Source organism: Mobula hypostoma, chromosome 24 (assembly GCF_963921235.1).
Source record: "Mobula hypostoma chromosome 24, sMobHyp1.1, whole genome shotgun sequence".
NCBI classification, from domain to species: Eukaryota; Metazoa; Chordata; class Chondrichthyes; order Myliobatiformes; family Myliobatidae; genus Mobula; species Mobula hypostoma.
Window position 1 is genome coordinate 21,496,279 of NC_086120.1, and position 21,513 is coordinate 21,517,791.

The 21,513-nt window shown below is 39.9% G+C and overlaps 1 protein-coding gene across 1 annotated transcript in view; it reads left to right on the forward strand.

Annotated features, from left to right (window-relative positions):
- Positions 1 to 16,948, forward strand: part of timm13 (translocase of inner mitochondrial membrane 13 homolog (yeast)) — a 30,196-nt gene extending 13,248 nt beyond the window's left edge. The window contains exons 2-3 of the mRNA XM_063032139.1: positions 7,787 to 7,855; positions 16,651 to 16,948. Of these exons, the coding sequence (XP_062888209.1) occupies positions 7,787 to 7,855; positions 16,651 to 16,749 (168 nt within the window). The 3' untranslated portion in view covers positions 16,750 to 16,948. The remainder of the gene's footprint in view (positions 1 to 7,786; positions 7,856 to 16,650) is intronic.
- Positions 16,949 to 21,513: the final 4,565 nt, after the last annotated feature.

Sequence of the window (21,513 nt, forward strand, 5' to 3'; positions counted from 1 at the left end):
ACTGAAGCATTTCAGTAATTCATTACACAATAGGGGCAATTGATTATGGCATCTGTCTGTCTCGAAGGGCAATGGAGTAGTGGCACTGGAGTGACCTCTTCCAGGGCACAAGCCTGGGTGGAAGGTATGGAGATCCTGGGATGCCCAGTCGTCAAGATCCACCTCTCAGCCTCACTGGCATAATCCAAAGAAAAGCGAAGCAATACATTTAGCTGCCAGAAGGAAGTTCAGTGACGTCCAACTGCCTTAGGGTCTCCACTCTGTATTTTCTGTCTGGGTTTACTCCTGTAGCTTTTGTCTCTCCTGAGACTACCCACTAGGCAGTGGGGCTACTTATCCATAGCTGGGGATCTGGTTCAGGAACACCAGGGTGTGTCCATGTGCCAGTGGGCTTGCGTGCTACGTGTGTAGGGGCCAGACCTCCTCCCCATCCTCTGTAGTTCAGCCTGAGTCTAAAAGGTGTTCGGTTTCCTTGTGTTGCCAGTGAGTAGGCACTGCATGGGGCTGCTGTTGGAGGGGATACCCACTGGCAGGGAGAGACTTGCACATTTAGCTCTCCTTTTTGCAAGAATGCTAGCCAGCAGTGGAAGCTGAAAGCCGAGAGCAACAAGCATTTGCCCCTTACACTATCACACTAGATGCATCACAACAACCATTTGACACACAGGCAATTAACAGTGCCAAATAAGCTATAAACCTGCATGCTCTGGAAATGGAACAAAAATCTGATTCCAGTTGAAGACAGACAAGTGAATAAATTCAGTGAGCCTTGAAAGGAGTTTTATGTATTATATACAGAGTGAACATTCAGGTTTATTTATCATGAGTATGTCAAAACATACAGTGAAGTGCATCATTTGCATTAACCAGCACACTGAGGGATGTGCAACTCGGCCATGGATGGTCCCAAGCCTGGCTGTGAAAGGGGGAGGGCTGGGCATGCAGCTAGCAGCCCTGTTCCAGTAAAACCGAGAGCTACAGAAATGCTAACAGAAGCTCCAAAGACCTCATCCCTGGGAGAGTTAGGATCTTAAGAAGGGCTATGCCTGGGGAACAACTTGAAAGCCTAGCGCAGAACAGGGGACTGTAGTGAGTTGCTTTCGGCGGCTTATGCCACAGTAGGGGTGATGGGCTTAAGTACAGGGATTTGTACAAGTAGGGATGTGCTGGGGGCAACCTGTAAGTGTTGCCTCACATTCCAGCCAACATAGCATGCTTACGATGCTGAGAAGAACAATACAGAACATAACAAGCAATAAAACCACAACAGCAAAACAAGCCCAATCCTCCCTCCCACCCGCACACCTTTAACCATCTTGGATGGGCAGATGAATGTGTAGAGAAGGGAGGGATATGGTCAATGTGTAGGGAAGGGGGATTGGATTAATTAGAAATAATTGATTTAATTATTTTGACAGAATATGATGGGTTGAAGGACAAGGATTTTTGTTTCTATCAGCTGCAGAAGGTCAAGAACCTTCAGTCTAGGCATCACGATCTGAAATATCAACTGTTTCCGTTCACAGATGCTACCTGACAAGCTCTCTCATAGCTTGTTTTTCGCTCCACCAATCTGCATCCCTGGATACTCTTCACAATTTACCATTCTACCTATCTGTGTTGTTTTTCGCTCCACCAATCTGCATCCCTGGATACCCTTCACAATTTACCATTCTACCTATCTGTGTGCCACCAGCAAGTTCAACAATCATAACTTGAGCAACTTTATCCAAATAAGTCAAATAATAGAAAGTGTGTTCAGCAAAAATATACCTGTGTTTGTTTTAGATGTGGAATTGTAAGTGCTATTAAAAATTCATGTTTTGGACTTCCGGTAGCGCTCATGGGGACTTCCGGTAGCGCTCATGGAGTGAAGTCGCGTTCTTGACTCGCTCCATTACCTCTGAGTTTTTTTTTCTCTATGGTCAGCTATACTTTAATTAACTATTAAGGCATCAATTCTTACAATACTTTGAATTAAACTGAATTCTCCGACAATTGGATGATACTTAGATCTGCTATGTCTAAGAACGGGAAAAACGGCAAGGATGGTAAACCTCCGGTTAAACCGAAAGCTACGGATTTCCCCCCGACTGAATCACCGGTGACTTTGAAAGCGATATCGGAGTTAATTCAGAGGGAAATTTCAACCTCTGTTAGGGAGATGATTCGTACGGAAATTGCAGGCTCTGTTAAAGACCTGATTCATACGGAAATCTCAACTAATCTCCAGAAAATTGCCGATTCAATGGATAAGATGCAAACATTTATTGCGGAACATCAGTCGGCTATATCTGATCTTCAAAAATTCGCGCAACAGAGTGAGCTTAAGATGGGGAAAATCGAAGAAACAATTAATGTAATGAAGAAGAAACTTGACTTTTTGACTTTTAAAAACTCTGACTTGGAATCTAGAATGCGACGGCAGAATTTACGAATGATCGGGGTGAGGGAAGCTGTTGAATCCAACAACCCCATGAAATATTTTTCTCAACTTTTAAAAGATGCATTCCCTACTGTATTTCCTGACCAACCACCGCTACTGGATTGTGTTCACAGAATCCCATCATACTCGTCTAGGTCAGATAGACCTAGGCATGTTATTTTACGTTTTCATTATTTTCAAGACAAGGAGAGACTGTTTCGATTCACTCGATCTAAAGGTTTCATTGATTTTTCGGATCTTAAGTTCCGATTCGTGGAAGATTTCAGTAAACCAATCTGGGACCAACGAGTTCGTTACAGATCCGTGATGTCGGAATTCTATAAGATGGATTTAAGACCAGCGCTGCTGTACCCTGCACGTCTAAGGATTCGCATGTTAGATGGAGCCCTTCGTTTTTTTGATTCTCCATCGGATGCCCAGAGTTATCTGGATCAACTTTCATCTTCAACATCTTAATTGCCTTTTTTTAATTATCTCCGTTGATCGGAGGCTGTGAATTGGTTGGTTTTAACTTTTTCGTGCCCTATCTGGGCAGAAAAGTTTACTTTTGATTTCTTAATATGGCTGCTAAACTTTCTTTTTAACTGCGTCATTTCTTTCTTTTCCCAGGGGATTCTGGGTGGTTACTTGCCTTTTGTCATCTTACGTATTTCCTGTGTGGCCTTAAATTTTGTAGTTTTTTTTTAAATTTTATTCTGTTTTGCTTTTTATAACCACTTTATGTTAATAATCCTATTTTTTCTTGTTGCTGTGTCTATTCATGGGTTTGAGGTTTATTGTGGTTTTTTTTAATATATATTTTCCGGCTTTTGTTCTGTTCTGTGTGTATTTTAATTGAGCTAACTTTTTTTTTACTTACTTTTTTACTGTTTTACAACTAGCTGATCCTTTTCATATTTATACCCTTTTTTTAGGGAGCGTATACCGGAAGTCATGGGGGTAGTTTTAGCGCTTGCTTCTTTCTGGCGGGTCTGCTTTAGATTTTGCCTTGGGGTCTTGGGGCGGGGGGTGGTGGGAGGGGCTTCACGTTTTAGTTTGTTTCTCTTTGGGCTATATACATTATTGAAGTACTGGTTGCGTCCTTTTCCCCGGTATCTTTTGTATGTTCTGTTTCCTCTCCGGGTTTGTGGGTCGCGCCTATCGTCAATCCTCCTTGTTGTGGGTTGACTTTAGGATTTATGGAGTCTATTATTAATTTTGTCTCCTGGAATACTAATGGTCTTAATCATCCTATTAAAAGGAAAAAAGTTTTTAAAGTGTTCCGGAGACTTAAAGCACAAATTTTATTTTTACAAGAGACCCATGTACGGAGGGGGGACAGACTACGTTTTTTCAAATTCTGGAAGGGACAACAATTTCATTCGAACTCCAATGCTAAGATTCGAGGCGTCTCTATTTTTATAGATTCCTCAGTTACTTTTACACAACAGGATATTATCTCTGATCCGAATGGTAGATTTTTATTGGTTAGTGGTTTACTATTTAATAAAAAAGTAGTTTTGGTTAATGTTTATGCTCCTAATATGGATTGTCCGGAATTTTATAAATCATTGTTTGATCAGTTTCCGAATTTGAACGAGTTTTCATTGATTTGGGGCGGAGATCTTAATACCTGTTTGTCTCCAGCTTTGGACCGTTCGGCTCCTTTACGGACTTTACCTAATAAATCTGCAAATCTGATTAATTTTTTCCTTTCTGATTCTGGGTCGACGGACATTTGGCGTTTTCTGCATCCTCAGGAAAAAGATTTTTCCTTCTTTTCACATGTTCATCATTCCTATTCAAGAATTGATTATTTTTTCATTGATTCTCGTCTCATTCCTTCAGTGATTAAATGTGATTATGATTCTATAACCATTTCGGATCATGCTCCACTTAAGCTTTCTATTAAAATTATGGCCAATATACCAAACAATAGACAATGGCGTTTTAATTTGCTGTTGCTTCAGGACTCGGACTTTGTTAATTTTATGAATGAACAGATTGAGCTTTTTTTTACAATTAACCATACAGAAGATATTTCGGTTAACACTCTTTGGGACACTTTTAAAGCCTATATTCGGGGTCAGATTATTTCGTATTCCGTTGCTTTGAGGAAGAAACAGAAGCAGGAGGAGATGGCAATTGTGGACAAGATTAAAGAAATTGATAAGAAATATGTTATGGCTCCTTCTGAGGAGTTATACAAACAAAGAACTGAACTTCAAATGGAACACAGTTTACTACTCTCGTCCTCGATTGTAAACCAATTAAAGAAAACAAGAAGTGACTTTTATGTTCACAGTGATAAAATTGGCAAGCTGCTGGCTAATCAATTGAAATCTAATTATGTTAAATCTCAAATCAATCAGATTTATAACCAAAATGATCGATTGATATTGGATCATGTGGGGATTAATCAAACCTTTTGTGATTTTTATTCTTCTTTATATCAATCAGAGTCTCCTCGAGATTCTAAATATATGAATGATTTTTTAGATAAGTTAGACTTCCCTCAGATTTCACAGGATATGTCTTCTTTATTAGATACTTCCATTACAATGGATGAGATTAAGAATGTTATTTTTTCTATGAATCTGGGGAAAGCTCCTGGCCCTGATGGGTTTACCGTTGAATTTTATAAATGTTTTGCTTCTTTATTGATTCCTTGGCTCTGTAAGGTTTTTGAGGCTTCTTTGAAACTTGGTAAACTTCCTGAATCTTTTAATAGAGCATCAATTTCTCTAATACTAAAGAAGGATAAAGACCCTGCTCAATGTGCATCTTATAGACCAATATCTTTATTAAATGTTGATTCTAAAGTTTTTTCTAAGTTATTAGCAAATAGACTAGAAAAAGTACTTCCTTCTATTATTTCGGAAGACCAAACGGGTTTTATTAAAGGTCGTTACTCTTTTTATAATATTCGTACATTGTTAAATATCGTTTATACTCCCTCACAAAATGTTCCTGAGTGTGTTATTTCTTTAGATGCCGAGAAAGCTTTTGATAGAGTAGAATGGCCTTATTTATTTAAGGTGCTTGAAATGTTTAATTTTAGCTTGAAATTTATATCCTGGATTAAACTGTTATATCACTCCCCTGTAGCCTCGGTTCGTACTAACTCTTTAAACTCACCTTTTTTTCCTCTCTTTCGTGGTACTCGACAAGGCTGTCCTCTTAGTCCCCTATTATTTGATATTGCATTAGAACCTCTTGCAATTGCTATTCGAGAATCTTCAAATATTACTGGGATAACTCGGGGATTAAAGTCCCATAAATTATCACTCTATGCTGATGATTTACTTTTATATATTTCTAATCCTGAGAGATCCATTCCTGCTGTTTTAGAGTTATTAGCACAATTTGGTCTTTTCTCAGGTTATAAATTAAATCTTAGTAAGAGTGAACTTTTTCCGATTAATAAACATCTTCCCTTATATTATAAATTTCCATTTAAATTGATTAATAATTACTTTTCATATCTTGGGATTAAAATTACTTGTAAACACAAAGATTTATTTAAGACTAACTTTTTACCATTAATAGACCATATTACTCAACTTTCATCTAAATGGTTTCCCTTATATTTAACTTTGATTGGTCGTATTAATGCAGTTAAGATGTTTTTTTTGCCAAAATTTTTATATGTGTTTCAGGTATTACCAATTTTCGTTCCTAAATCTTTTTTTGATAAAGTTGACTCTAAAATTTCTTCATTTATTTGGCAGAATAAGAATCCGAGACTGGGTAAAATACATTTACAGAAAGCTAAGAGAGATGGAGATTTAGCATTACCTAACTTTAGATTTTATTATTGGGCTATTAATATTCGACATATGAAATTTTGGTTACTTGACCAGGACATACTATCTATTCCTAAATGGGTAGCATTGGAATTACAATCTGTTCAGGGTTATACACTTGGTTCTATTTTAGGTTCCTCTCTTCCTTTTGATTCGAAACGTTTTAAGCAGGTCTCTAACCCGATAGTTAAATATGCTTTGCGCATTTGGTTTCAATTCAGAAAATTTTTTGATCTTAATCAATTCGGGTTAGCGATTCCTATTTTAGGTAACATATTTTTTCCTCCCTCTTTTACGGATCGCGCTTTTCAAACTTGGAAGACTAAGGGTATTTTACGGTTTTTGGATTTATTTTTAGATGGTTCCCTTATGTCTTTTGAACAATTATCTAATAAATATAACTTATCAAGAATACATTTTTTTAGATATTTACAAGTTAGAAATTTCCTAAGTACTATACTTTCTTCCTTTCCAATGCTTCCTCCTATATATATTTTAGATTCGATAATTAACCTTAATCCATGTCAGAAAGGTGCATCGGCTATGATTTATAATATTATTATGAAACTTAGGAAAGCTCCATTTGATAAGATTAGGGTAGATTGGGAACAGGAATTGGGGCTTACCATTTCTGTGGATGATTGGGGGCAGATTTTACAATTAGTTAATACTTCCTCTATTTGTGCTAAACATTCCCTAATTCAATTTAAAGTGGTTCATAGAGCACATATGTCCAAAGATAAGTTAGCGCGTTTTTACTCGCATATTAATCCTTTCTGTGATAGATGTTCGGGGCAGATAGCCTCTTTAACTCATATGTTTTGGTCTTGCCCTACTTTGGAAACTTTTTGGAGAGATATTTTCAATATTATTTCTAAGGTATTAAATATAGATATCTCTCCTCACCCTATTACTGCTATCTTTGGACTACCTAAAATTTCTAGTAATCTTTCCCCTTCAGCCCGTAGAATGATTGCATTTCTTACTTTAATGGCGAAAAGATGTATTTTACAACATTGGAAAGAGCTTAATGCTCCAACTACCTTTTTTTGGTTTTCTCAGACGATTTTATGTTTGAATTTGGAGAAAATTAGAAGTAACCTTTATGATTCTTCATTTAAATTTGAACAGATTTGGGGACCTTTTATTCGATATTTTCATTTAATGTAATATTTACCCTTCTTGTTTTTTTTTCACTGTTTTTAATGGAGGTCGGGATTGAGGACGTGATTTTAAGTTTAACTCTGTTTGGTTTCAAGTTAGCCCATTGCTTTGCCTTGCTTTTAGTTAGCTGCACGGTGGGTTTTTTTTTTGGGGTTTTTTTTTCTTTTTTTTCCATTGATATATATAAAATTTAGTATACTATTATGTTATCTTGGTTTCTTATGCTTAAATTACATTGTTTGTAGTATTTTCTTTTTGGTATTGTTATCTTTTGGAATTTTATTATACTTCAACATTGTATTAATGTTTATATGGCTTACCTTTTTTGTATACTTACTCAATAAAAAGATATAAAAAGAAAAAAAAAATTCATGTTTTGTTTTATTTTCAGAGAATGACTGATAAGTGTTTTAAAAAGTGCATTGGCAAACCAGGAAGTTCACTGGATAACTCTGAACAGGTAATAATTACTGCTTCACATCAAGAAATGTCAAGTATGGAAATTACTATAGGAAGTTATATTATGTTAATAACCACACAGAGTAACAAGGAACGTGTTTGTCATTCGCTGTATGCTGTACTCTGCTTGTTACATTTAATTTTGTTAAAATTGACTGACCTGAGTTATATTAGCAGACCATAATGCAGTGGATTATGGTCACTTGATTCACTTACGACATCTGGGCAAAAGTCTTCTTATGGCATGGAAGAAAACTGAATAGAGAGGATGTTTCCATTCGTAGGAAACTTTAGGATCAATGAGCACAGCCTAGGAATAAAGGGATATACCTTTAAAACTGAAATGATGAAGCTGTGGAATTCATTGTCACAGAGTAGTGGAAGCCAAGTTGTTGGGTGTACTTAAGGCAAAGTAGATTAGTAGTGGTAAGGCAAAGTGGTTAGTAGATTAATAAATCCTTGTAAATAGTCCTGTGATTGGGCTGGGATTAAATAGGTGGATTGCTGGGTGGGGACCTTGTTGGGCTGGAAGGACCTGTTCTTGCTGTATCTCTAGATAAATCAATAATTTAATACATTCCAAAAAAAAATCTCATCTTTCAGTTGGCTTTCCATTCAATTTTTAAAAAATCTGTGACATCTGGTTATTGCGCTTGCTCTAAAGTATATATTTTAAAGATTTTAGATTCTTCTTAGGCAGTGCTTCTGTGCCTTCTTTCTACTCCTTTACTGTGGTTTCTGAAGTGTCTGATTTCCTATGTTGAAAGAGCAGCTTTATAGATTTATGAAGTGCTGCTTGGTCTTTCCACTGCTTGTGCTCGGCCTCTGTACTCTCATCATTGAGATTCATGATATTTAGTGCCTTTCTAAATAGCACTAAATAGGTTTGAAATAGGTTTTGAAAATAGCCTTGGAAGAGTTTTCTCTATCCTTGAAATCTTGTGAGGCTGAGTTGGAGCAGAGTGCTCATTTTGGGTCTGCTGTCGGGCACATAGATGATGTTACCCGGTCACTAGTGCTGTTGAACATAATCAGTCTTGGCAGGGGGAATGCTAGCTGGCCTGAAGAGGACGCTGATGTTAATTCACCTATTCAGCGAATGAATTTGGAGGATTTTGTAATGGTAGCATGGGTGGTACTTCTTTGGTGCTTAGAAGAGTCATAGGTAAGTTATACTCACGAGAAATTCTGCAAATGCTGAAATCCAAAGCAACGTGCACAGATGCTGGAGGAACTCAGCAGGTCAAGCAGCATGTATGCAAATGAATAAACAGTCAGTTTCAGGCTGTGAGCCTTCTTCAGGACTGCAAAGGAAGGAGGAAGATGCTGGAATAAAAAAGTGAGGGGAGGGGAGGAAGGCCGGCTGGAAAGTGATAGGTGAAGCCACAATGGGAAAGGTCGAGGGCTGGAGAAGAAGGAATCTAACGGGAGAGGAGAGTGGACCATAGGAGAAAGGGAAGGAGGAGGGAATTCAGGGGAAGTGATAAACAGGTGAGTAGAGGTAAAGGGTCTGAGTGAGGTAAAGAGGGATAGGGAATTTTTTTTCATAAGTTACCTACACTCAGTGGCCACTTTATTAGGTGTACCTGTACACCAGTTTGTTAATGCAAATACCTAATCTTTCAATAATGTGGCAGCAACTCAATCCATAAAAACATGCAGACATGGTGTAGCAGTTCAGTTGTTGCTCAGACCAAACATCAAAATGGGGAAGAAATGTGATCTAAGTGACCTTAACCATTGTTCGTGCCAGACAGAGGATTTTCATGCACAATAGTCGCTAGTGTACACAGAGAGTGGTGTGAAAAGCAAAGAAAAATGTCCAGTGAGTGGCAGTTTTGTGGGCAAAAATGCCTTGTTAGAGATTTCAGAGGATAATAGCTAGACTCGTTCAAGTTGCTAGGAAGATGACAATAACTCAAATAACAACATGTTACAACAGTGCTGTGGAGAAGAGCATCCCTGAATGCACAACATGTCAAACCTTGAAATGGATGGGCTACAGTAACAGAAGACCATACTGGGTTCCACTCCCGTACCTAGAGTCAGATACTAGAGAGTACTGCTGTGGCTGTCCCCCCTTAACAATAAGTACTCCTGTTTGAGTACTGTTGGGGGGCTGGGAACGACCTACCTGGGGGAAGCAACAGTGGCTGCACCTCTGGCACGGAGTCTGGCCCTGTGGCTCAGAAGGGTAGGGAAAGGAAGAGGATGACAGCAGTGATAGGGGACTCTGTAGTTAGGGGGTCAGATAGGCGATTCTGGGGACGCAGGAAAGAAATGAAGATGATAGTTTGCCTCTATCTGCTTTACTAGAGCATTGGAGAGGAATTGGAACAGAAAATTAGAAAATGTTTAATTGGAATAAGGGAAAATATTAAACTATCAGGAGGAACTTGGAAGCATAAATTGGGAGCAGATGTTCTTGGGAAATGTACAGCAGAAATGTGGCAAATGTTCAGGCGATATTTGCGTGGTGTTTTGCATAGGTATGTTCCAATGAGACAGGTACAGGAACCATGGTGCACACAGGCTATTGAAAATCTAGTCAAGAAGAAAAGAAAAGCTTACAAAATGTTCAAAAAACTAGGTAATGATAGAGATCTAGAAAATTATAAAGCTAGTAGGATGGAGCTTAAGGATGAAATTAGGAGAGCCAGAAGGGGCCATGAAAAGGCCTTGGCGAGCAGGATTAAGGAAAACCCCAAGGCATTCTTCAAGTCTGTGAAAAGCAAGAGGATAAAACATGAAAGAATAAGACCAATCAAGTGTGACAGTGGAAAAGTGTGTGTGGAAAAGTGTGTATGGAAACCACGGAGGTAGTGGAGGTACTTAATGAATACTTTGCTTCAGTATTCACTACAGAAAAGGACCTTGGCAATTGTACTTACAGCGGACTGAAAAGCTTGAGCATAGACATTAAGAAAGAGAAAGTGTTGGAGCTTTTGGAAAACATCAAATTGCAGAGGCCCTGGCAGAAGTATTTAAAATGTCGCTGTCTACAGGTGAGGTGCCGGAGGATTGGAGAGTGGCTCATGTTGTTCCGTTGTTTAAAAAAGGATCGAAAAGTAATCCGGGAAATTATAGGCCGGTAAGTTTAATGTTGGTAGTAGGTAAGTTATTGGAGGGAGTACTAAGAGACAGAATCTACAAGCATTTGGATAGACAGGGACTTATTAGGGAGAGTCAACATGGCTTTGTGCGTGGCAGGTCATGTCTGACCAATCTATTAGAGTTTTTCGAGGAGGTTACCAGGAAAGTGGATGAAGGGAAGGCAGTGGATATTGTCTACATGGACTTCAGTAAGGCCTTTGACAAGGTCCCGCATGGGAGGTTAGTTAGGAAAATTCAGTTGCTAGGTATACATGGAGAGGTGGTAAATTGGATCAGACATTGGCTCAATGGAAGAAGCCAAAGAGTGGTAATAGAGAATTGCTTCTCCGAGTGGAGGCCTGTGGCTAGTGGTGTGCCACAGGGATCAGTGCTGGGTCCATTGTTATTTGTCATCTATATCAATGATCTGGATGATAATGTGGTAAATTGGATCAGCAAATTTGCTGATGATACAAAGATTGGAGGTGTAGTAGACAGCGAGGAAGGTTTTCAGAGCCTGCAGAGGGACTTGGACCAGCTGGAAAAATGGGCTGAAAAATGGCTGATGGAATTTAATGCAGACAAGTGTGAGGTATTGCACGTTGGAAGGACAAACCAAGGTAGAACATACAGGGTTAATGGTAAGGCACTGAGGAGTGCAGTGGAACAGAGGGATCTGGGAATACAGATACAAAATTCCCTAAAAGTGGCGTCACAGATAGATAGGGTTGTAAAGAGAGCTTTTGGTACATTGGCCTTTATTAATCGAAGTATTGAGTATAAGAGCTGGAATGTTATGATGAGGTTGTATAAGGCATTGGTGAGGCCGAATCTGGAGTATTGTGTTCAGTTTTGGTCACCAAATTACGGGAGGGATATTAATAAGGTTGAAGGAGTGCAGAGAAGGTTTACAAGGATGTTGCCAGGACTTGAGAAACTCAGTTACAGAGAAAGGTTGAATAGTTTAGGACTTTATTCCCTGGAGCGTAGAAGAATGAGGGGAGATTTGATAGAGGTATATAAAATTATGACGGGTATAGATAGAGTGAATGCAAGCAGGCTTTTTCCACTGAGGCAAGGGGAGAAAAAAACCAGAGGACATGGGTTAAGGGTGACGGGGGAAAAGTTTAAAGGGAACATTGAGGGGGCTTCTTCACGCAGAGAGTGGTGGGAGTATGGAATGAGCTGCCAGACGAGGTGGTAAATGCGGGTTCTTTTTTAACATTTAAGAATAAATTGGACAGATACATGGATGGGAGGTGTATGGAGGGATATGGTCCATGTGCAGGTCAGTGGGACTAGGCAGAAAATGGTTCGGCACAGCCAAGAAGGGCCAAGAGGCCTCTTTCTGTGCTGTAGTTTCTATGGTTCTATGGATAAGTCACCTGGATGGGACGAGATATACCCCAGGCTACTGTGGGAAGCGAGTGAGGAGATTGCTGAGTCTCTGGCAATGATCTTTGCATCATCAATGGGGATGGGAGAGGTTCCAGAGAATTGGAGGGTTGCAAATGTTGTTCCCTTATTCAAGAAAGAGAGTAGAGATAGACAAGTGAGTCTCACTTCAGTGGTTGGTAAGTTGATGGAGAAGATCCTGAGAGGCAGGATTTATGAACATTTGGAGAGGCATGATATAATTAGGAATAGTCAGCATGGCTTTGTCAAAGGCAGGTTGTGCCTTATGAGTCTGAATGAATTTTCTGAGGATGTGACTAAACACATTGATGAAGGTAGAGCAGTAGATGTAGTGTACATGGATTTCAGCAAGGCATTTGATAAGGTATCCCATGCAAGGCTTATTGAGAAAGTAAGGAGGCATGGGACCCAACAGACCTTGCTTTGTGGATCCAGAAATGGCTTGCCCACAGAAGGCAGAGGGTGGTTGTAGATGGGTGATATTCTGCATGGAGGTCGGTGACCCGTGGTGTGCCTCGGGGATCTGTTCTGGGATCCCTTCATAATTTTTATAAATGACCTGGATGAGGAAGAGGAGGGATGGGTTACTAAATTTGCTGATGACACAAAGGTTGGGAGTGTTGTGGATAGTGTGGAGGGCTGTTATTGGTTACAGTAGGACATCGATAGGATGCAAAACTGGGCTGAGAAGTGGCAGATGGAGTTCAACCCAGATAAGTGTGAGGTGGCTCATTTTGGTCGGTCAAATATGATGGCAGAATATAGTATTAATGGTAAGACTTGGCAGTGTGGAGGATCAGAGGGATCTTGGTGTCTGAATCCATAGGACACTCAAAGCTACTGTACTGGTTGACTGTGTGGTTAACAAGGCATATGGTGTATTGGCCTTCATCAACCATGGGATTGAGTTCAAGAGCCAAGAGGTAATGTTACAGCTTTATAGGACCCTGGTCAGACCCCACTTGGAGTACTGTGCTCAGTTCTGGTCACCTCACTACAGGAAGGACGTAGAAACTATAGAAAGGGTGCAGAGGAGATTTGCAAGGATGTTGCCTGGATTGGTGAGCATGCCTTATGAGAATAGGTTGAGGGAACTCAGCCTTTTTCCCTTGGAACGAGGGAGGATGAGAGGTGACCTGATAGAGGTGTATAAGATGATGAGAGGCATTGATTGTGTGGATAGTCAGAGGCTTTTTCCCAGGGCTAAGATGGCAAGCACGTGAGGGCATAGTTTTAAGGTCCTTGGAAGTAGGTACAGAGGAGATGTCAGGGGTAATTTTTTTTGCAGAGAGTGCTGAGTGCATGGAATGGGCTGCCGCGACGGTGGTAGAGGGTCCTTTAAGAGATTCTTGAATAGATACATGGAGCTTAGGAAAATAGAGGGCTAAGGGTAACCCTAGATAATTTCTAAAGTAAGTACATGTTCGGCACAGCATTGTGGGCCGAAGGCCTGCATTGTGCTGTAGGTTTTCTATGTTTCTAACATATTGAGTGTATGTCTGTGAAGCATACAGATGGGTGAAAAACATTGTACCTTACTCGTTCATTACCCTGGTGTCAGATACAAAGTCCTAGATTAAACTCTTTTCCATAATTGACTGAATATTGTGCTGGAACTGGAAGTGGAGGTAATTTTCATCATTGATGCTTGTCTTTGCTCGAGGTGTCCCCCAAGATATGCACAGGGATCCATATTCTCCAGATCACATTGTGAACCTTGATCAGGTCAGTTTTGTATGCAGGGCAGGACTGGTGAAGAACCCTTTACCTTCGAGAGTTTAGTGTAAGCTCCATCCTTGGGTAAGATTCAGTGAAGAAATGAACAATGACTTGGAGCTTGGTCTCTGTGCACGTATTCAGGTGTGTATGTGTGTGTGTGTTAGTATGCGAGGAAGATTGAGAAGAGAGTTGGTACAATGATATAGTCTTACTTAACTCCAGTCCGCATTGTGATTGGATCCTTAGTTCCTTTGATTAGGATCCTACCTTTCGTATCATCCAGTTGCATTAAAAGAATACACGTAGTTTCCTGACATCAGTCAAATTTGAAAATTATCTGTAATTTCCGCAGCTGGTGGAATCAAAGGTTTACAAAGGTTGAAAAGGTCCTTTAATAGTGGTTGGTGCTGTCTTCTATACTTTTCTTGGGTTTGTCATGTAGTGAAATCATATCCATTGTATGTAATAATGGACAATATCAGTATTGTAAACCTGGGAGAAGCTCTTTAGACAGAGAAGATAGCTGAAGAGGATTCTTGTGACTTTCCCTGTGGCTCTTAGCAGCCCCCTTCCTTTAATTCCTGTGGACATGTCTCCTTTCTTGATGATGATTGTGATTATAGTGTTTCTGAGATGCGTGTGAGGCTCTCTTCTTTCCAGATAAGGTTGTGAATATAAGCCAGGGGTATATTTCCGATAGGTTTTGGTACTTTAGTAGGGATTTGCCTGTCCTAGAAGCCTTGATTTTCCACCAGTTGGGCTGGGTTAGTGCTGAGCTTGTAGCGGGTTGTGTGATTTGGGACAGAATCAAGGGAGACTTGCATGAAAAACAGGATCTTGGTTGAATACTCCTCAAAGTGCTCCTTTGTGCACACACTGTCTACCTCTGTTTTTTGGTTATCTTTCTCTGTGATGTTCGGTGGAGTAGGTTGTCTAGTGTTTGGGCCATAGTCTACATCACTGAAATCTTAAGCACGTCGTGGTTATCTGTCCTGATGATGGATCTTGGCCTGAAACATTGATGGTTTACTCTTTTCCATGGATGCTGCCTGGCCTGCTGAGTTCCTCCAGCATCTTGTGTGCGTTGCTTAGGTTTCCAGCATCCGCAGATTTTCTCATGTTTATGGTTATCAGCTTCTGCTGTATTGATGTCCTTCACTATTTTGATCAACCATCTCTTTTTGCTATTATGCTTGCCTCAGGTGCCTGTAGATGTAGGGTTTTCTTTTTCCTTGAGATGTGATAGTTTATCCCTATAGCACCTGATGCTTATGATTAATTAGCTCCAGGATATCCTGGTCATTCTTAATCAAACCAGTCCTGGTGTTCACTGTAAGAGATGCCAAAATCTTTCTTGATGCAAATTATTATGGACTTCAGGCTGGACTAGGCACCATGAGCACCCTTGTTGATTGAGAGTTGTCAGACTGAGGCACTGACTGAATAGAACTGAAGGAGCCCAGCCTTCTCTTTCCCAGTTCTCTCTTTCTTTAACCCCTCCTGCCCTCTCACCTTCATCTCTCTCTCTCTCCCTTCATTTCTCTCTCTCTCCCTTCCTCACTCCAACTCCCTATCTTCCCTTCTTCAGATTCCTCATTTTCACTCTTGCCATGTTCTTCTGCCTCCCCATTCCCAATGCATTGCCGTTTATTCTAAGGAGACACAGGAGACTTCAGATGCAGGAATCTGGGCTAACAAACAATCTGCTGGAGGAACTCAGCAGATTAGGCAGCATTTATGTTTTGGGTTGAAGCCCTGCACCTCCTTTAGATGCTGCTCAATCTGCTGAGTCTCTCCAGGTTTGTTTGTGGGCCATTTATTCTAACCTTGGCCCTCCACTTTCTGGATCCAGCTGTCATGCCATCCAAAGTTTTTGGGCTAGATTAGACTACTGCTCCACCTCCATCACAGGTTTTCCCCTCAGAGAAAGCTGGCTACCCATCCTAGTGCTGACAAGCATAGTTACCTTGTGCGCCATGAGTATGTGGCTGGCGCTGGTCTGTGGGTTTTGCTGGAGGATGGTAGCTGAGTGGGAAGTTCTGTCTCCTAAAGGATAGATCCATTTCAACATCATGAAAATAATTATATCTTCCACCTCACTGTGACCTAAAGTTCCTATTTTAGCTACTTGAAAATCAGCTTTCTTTATTCTACAAGATAATGTTGCTGTTTGCCATCATAATTAAAGGCTTTTCCATTCTTGGGCATTGGTGTTTCCATACCAGGCCATGATGGAACCAGTCAGGATGCTCTGCGCTGTGCGTCTATAGAAGTCTGAATAATTCTTATTCTAGACATTGGTGCTTTTTTAGCAGAAAATGATAAATACTTATTTAATGCATTGAAATATTTTCTTGCACGATAAAGCACTGCAACCAATAGGATTGTTTTGTTTGTGTGTGCTAGAGCAGTTCCATTACAATGTCTTTGACATCAATCATTTGGCTTCCATTAAAGAGAGCCTGTTTCAAATCAGAGCCTTTTGACCACAATTGGAAAATCATTCACTGATCATTCATGTGCATTGAATCAGAATAATACCATGCTTTTTTAAACCGTATCTTTCAGAAATGTATAGCTATGTGTATGGATCGATATATGGATGCCTGGAACACAGTATCGCGAACTTACAACTCCAGATTGCAGCGAGAGCGTGCACGAATGTAATTACACAGTGGAGAGTCAAAGAGGTAGCTTGTACTTAAGCTGATGAGGTTGGGAGAACTTGAGAATAATGAAGTGATGTACAAAATGAAATACTGGAATATTCTCTGAGAAAACCTGTAAACCTGCCTAGTCTTTATTCAAACCTAAATATTGTGAACTTAATTATGAATAAAATGAAAATAAATAAAATTGAACTTTACATATTTGTATTGTGCTTTTTTTTAACCTGAGACATCTAAATATACCACAAAATATTTTTAAGGGTTTGTATCAGTGTTGACTGTATATATTAAGATTATGTGTGGCAGAACATACCACAATACTTTACAATTTTGTTCTTTCTATAGAAGGATATCAAGGGGAAAAAAAGTCTGGTGACACTGTTTATGTGCTGTATTTAGTGACTTATATGGTATTGGAGAGAAGTCAAGAAATGTGGAAAATCAAGAGCTTAGTTAAAGCACTGAATTGGTCATAACTTGAACATAACATCTTAAATACGTGGGGAAAAACTAAAGTGGGGAATTTAAAAAATAATAAGGGAGTCTTAAAGGTTTGACTTGTAAGTGTCATTGTTCATTTTAAAGGTGCTGCATACATTATAGTTGCAAACTTTATGGATTCCTTCCTTTGAATACACAGCTAATATTAAAGATAATCCACGTTTTATTTGTTGAATTCTTGCCTCTGCCTTAAAGATTATGGTTTGTCAAGTATAAGAGATTTTTGTCATGTACTGATATGGCTTTACTTTGCAGTGCAATTGTTGAAGTAATGCATTAAAACAGTTTTTTTTCCCTGACCGCTCAGGTGCACTTAAAAACTTTGGCTGGATTATTTGAAGAACAGGAGTTATTCTGCTTCCTAGCCAATATTTATCCCTTGACCAACACCCAAAATTGGATTATCTGGCCATTATCATACTGTTGTTTGTGGGAGCTTGTTGTGCATCGATTGATTATTGCTTACATAAATGATTACACTTCAATAATATGTTAAGTAAAGCACTGTGGGATATCCTGAAGTTGTGAAAGATTGGAGTAGCATAACGTTCTACAAACAGGTTATAAGATGTAACCAGAAGACATCACTGCATGGGCTGAAAAGTTTGGGCACCTTTTCTTAGGTAGTACTTTGGCAACTCATTTGCACCTCGGTTGACAATAGCCAATAAAGAACTGCAGACTCTGCCAAGGCTATAGCAGGTTATTAGATACCCTCAGTTTTGAGTAATCAAAGATCAGGGCTTTCTTCATCAATCAGGGTGTTAAACTTTTTTCAAGGGCAATACACATTTGTATCTTTTGCTGAGATGGAGCTCAGAGTGAGTGTGAAGTCAGGCATGGTGGTTGAGTGTGATTGGGGCTTTGTTGGTAGGGATGATTGCGTAGGAGAAGACCCTGACATTAATTCTCCTATCTTACTTAATCAATTCAGAGAATTTTGCGGAGGTTGAATTAGTGGAACTTCTCCAGTGCTATTAAGGCACCATTGTAGGTTGATCATGTGTTTGAAGCGTATGGGAAGCTGGGGATCACTGCTACTCCATTTATCATGAGTCTGATGCTGGGTTTGAAGTTGGTCTTCAGCTAACTGAGCAAAAGAATTTTGGAACATTTGCTAGTGCTCTGGAAGCAGAGGTAAAAATCATCGTTTTCCATCATCAACAGATGATTCCTGAATACAGAAAGTGATTGTTGTTTTCCACCGTCTCAAAGTGGATCTTGATTATTATGGGATGGTGTTGTCTAGCAGAGGCAGATTGATGGGACCTTTATCTTTTGGCTATTTAGTACTAGGCGCATTCTCCAATATGCTTCATGGGGGTGGAGGGGGAGGGTAAAAAAACTTGAACTTTATCTCCATATGTGGAAATCCCAATTGTCATCCATGTGTTATGAGTGATAACCTTGCTTCATGAGTGAAGCTGATGAAAGATGAACATTTTCTATTTATCCTGGAGATTAACTCCAGGTTGTTAGGCGTGAGGTGCAGTATTGCATTGAGAAAGATTGAGAATGATCTTGATGTAAAATCTGCATTCTGCGTTGGAATTGTCTCTGGTAGACCCATTGGTTACGATTCAGATTAATCTTACTGTCATGTGCAGTAGGGAAATGCAAGCAACAGTAAGAATGCAATCAAAATCAGGTTTAATATCACTGGTTTTTGTCATGAAATTTGTTGTTTTGCACAGCAGTACAATGCTATACATAATAAACTATAAATCACAATAAGAAATATACATTAAAAATAAATAAGTAGTGCAGAAGGAGAGAAAAACAATAGTGAGGTAGTATACGTCGGTTTATTGTCCATGAAAAAATGTGATGGAAGTGTGTGTCTGTGTATGTGTACCTTCTCTTTGATAGTAGCAATGAGAAGAGGGCATGTCCTGGGTGATGGAGGACGATAATGATGGATACCGCCTTCTTGAAGCATTGCTTTTTGAAGACGTCCTTCCTCAATGCTGAAGAGGCTAGTGTCCATGATGGAGCTGGCTGAGCTTACAACATTCTGCAGCTTTTACTAATCCTGTTCAGTGACCTTGCCAGATGGTGATGCAACCAGTCATAATGCTCTCCACGGTATGTCTCTAGAAATATGTGAAAGTCTTAGAACCATAGAACATTACAGCACAGAAACAGGCCTTTTGGCCCTTCTTGGCTGTGCCGAACCATTTTTCTGCCTAGGTCCACTGACCTGCACCTGGACCATATCCCTCCATACACCTCTCATCCATGTACCTGTCCAAGTTTTTCTTAAATGTTAAAAGTGAGCCTGCATTTACCACTTCATCTGACAGCTCATTCCACACTCCCACCACTCTCTGTGTGAAGAAGCCCCCCCCAACAATGTTCCCTTTAAACTTTCCCCCCTCACCCTTAACCCATGTCCTCTGTTTTTTTTCCCTCCCCTAGCCTCAGTGGAAAAAGCCTGCTTGCATTCACTCTATCTATACCCATCTTATTTTTATATACCTTTATCAAATCTCCCCTCATTCTTCTACGCTCCAGGGAATAAAGTCCTAACCTATTCAACCTTACTCTGTAACTCAGTTTCTCACGTCCTGGCAACATCCTTGTAAACCTTCTCTGCACTCTTTCATCCTTATTAATATCCTTCCTGTAATTTGGTGACCAAAACTGAACACAATACTCGAAATTCGGCCTCACCAATGCCTTATACAACCTTACCATAACATTCCAACTCTTATACTCAGTACTTTGATTTATAAAGGCCAATGTACCAAAAGCTCTCTTTACGACCCTATCTACCTGTGACGTCACTTTTAGGGAATTTTGTATCTGTATTCCCAGATCCCTCTGTTCTACTGCACTCCTCAGTGCCCTACCATTTACCTTGTATGTTCTACCTTGGTTTGTCCTTCCAAAGTGCAAAACCTCACACTTGTCTGTATTAAACTCCATCTGCCATTTTTCAGCCCATTTTTTTCCAGCTGGTCCAAATCCTTCTGCAAACTTTGAAAACCTTCCTCACTGTCCACTGCACCTCCAATCTTTGTATCATCCGCAAATTTGCTGATCCAATTTACCACATTTTCAACCAGATCATTGATATAGATGACAAATAACAATGGACCCAGCACTGATCCCTGTGGCACACCACTAATCACGGGCCTCCACTCAGAGAAGCAATCCTCCACCAGCATCTTCCATTGAGCCAATGTCTAATCCAATTTACTACCTCTCCATGTATACCTAGCGACTGAATCTTCCTAACTAACCTCCCATGCAGGACCTTGTCAAAGGCCTTACTGAAGTCCATGTAGACAACATCCATTGCCTTCCCTTCATCCACTTTCCTGGTAACCTCCTCGGAATACTCTTAATAGATTGGTTAAACACGCACAAAGCTATGTTGACTCTCCCTAGTAAGTCCCTGTCTATCCAAATACTTGTAGATCCTATCTCTCAGTACTCCTTCCAATAATTTACCTACTACCGACGTCAAACTTACCAGCCTATAATTTCCTGGATTACTTTTAGAGCTTTTTTAAAATAACGGAACAGCATGAGCTATCTTCCAATCCTCCAGCACCTCACCCGTAGACACCGACATTTTAAATATATCTGCCAGAGCCTCTGCAATTTCAACACTAGTCTCCTTCAAGGTCCGAGGGAATACCCTGTCAGGTCCTGGGGATTTATCTATTCTGACTTACCTCAAGATAGCAAGCACTTCCTCCTCCTCAATCTGTATAGGTTCCATGACCTCACTACTTGTTTGCCTTATTTCCATTGACTCCATGCCAGTTTCCTTCGTAAATACAGACACAAAAAAACCATTTAAGATCTCCATTTCTTTTGGTTCCATATTATGGGCTGTGTGCAGGTCGGTGGGACTAGGTGAGAGTAAGAGTTCGGCACGGACTAGAAGGGCCAAGATGGCCTGTTTCTGTGCTGTAATTGTTATATGGTTATATGGTTACATAGCCGAACACTCTGATCTTCAAGAGGACCAATTTTGTCCCTTACTATCCTTTTGCTCTTAATATACCTGTAGAAGCTCTTTGGATTATCCTTCACCTTGACTGCCAAAGCAACCTCATATCTTCTTTTAGCTGTCCTGATTTTTTTCTTAAGTTTTTTTTGGCACTTTTTATACTCCTCAAGTACCTTATTTGCTCCCTGTTTCCTATACATGTCATACATCTCTCTTCTTCTTTATCAGAGTTCCAATATCCCTTGAGAACCAAGTTTCCCTATTCTTATTCACTTTGCCTTTAATCCTGACAGGAAC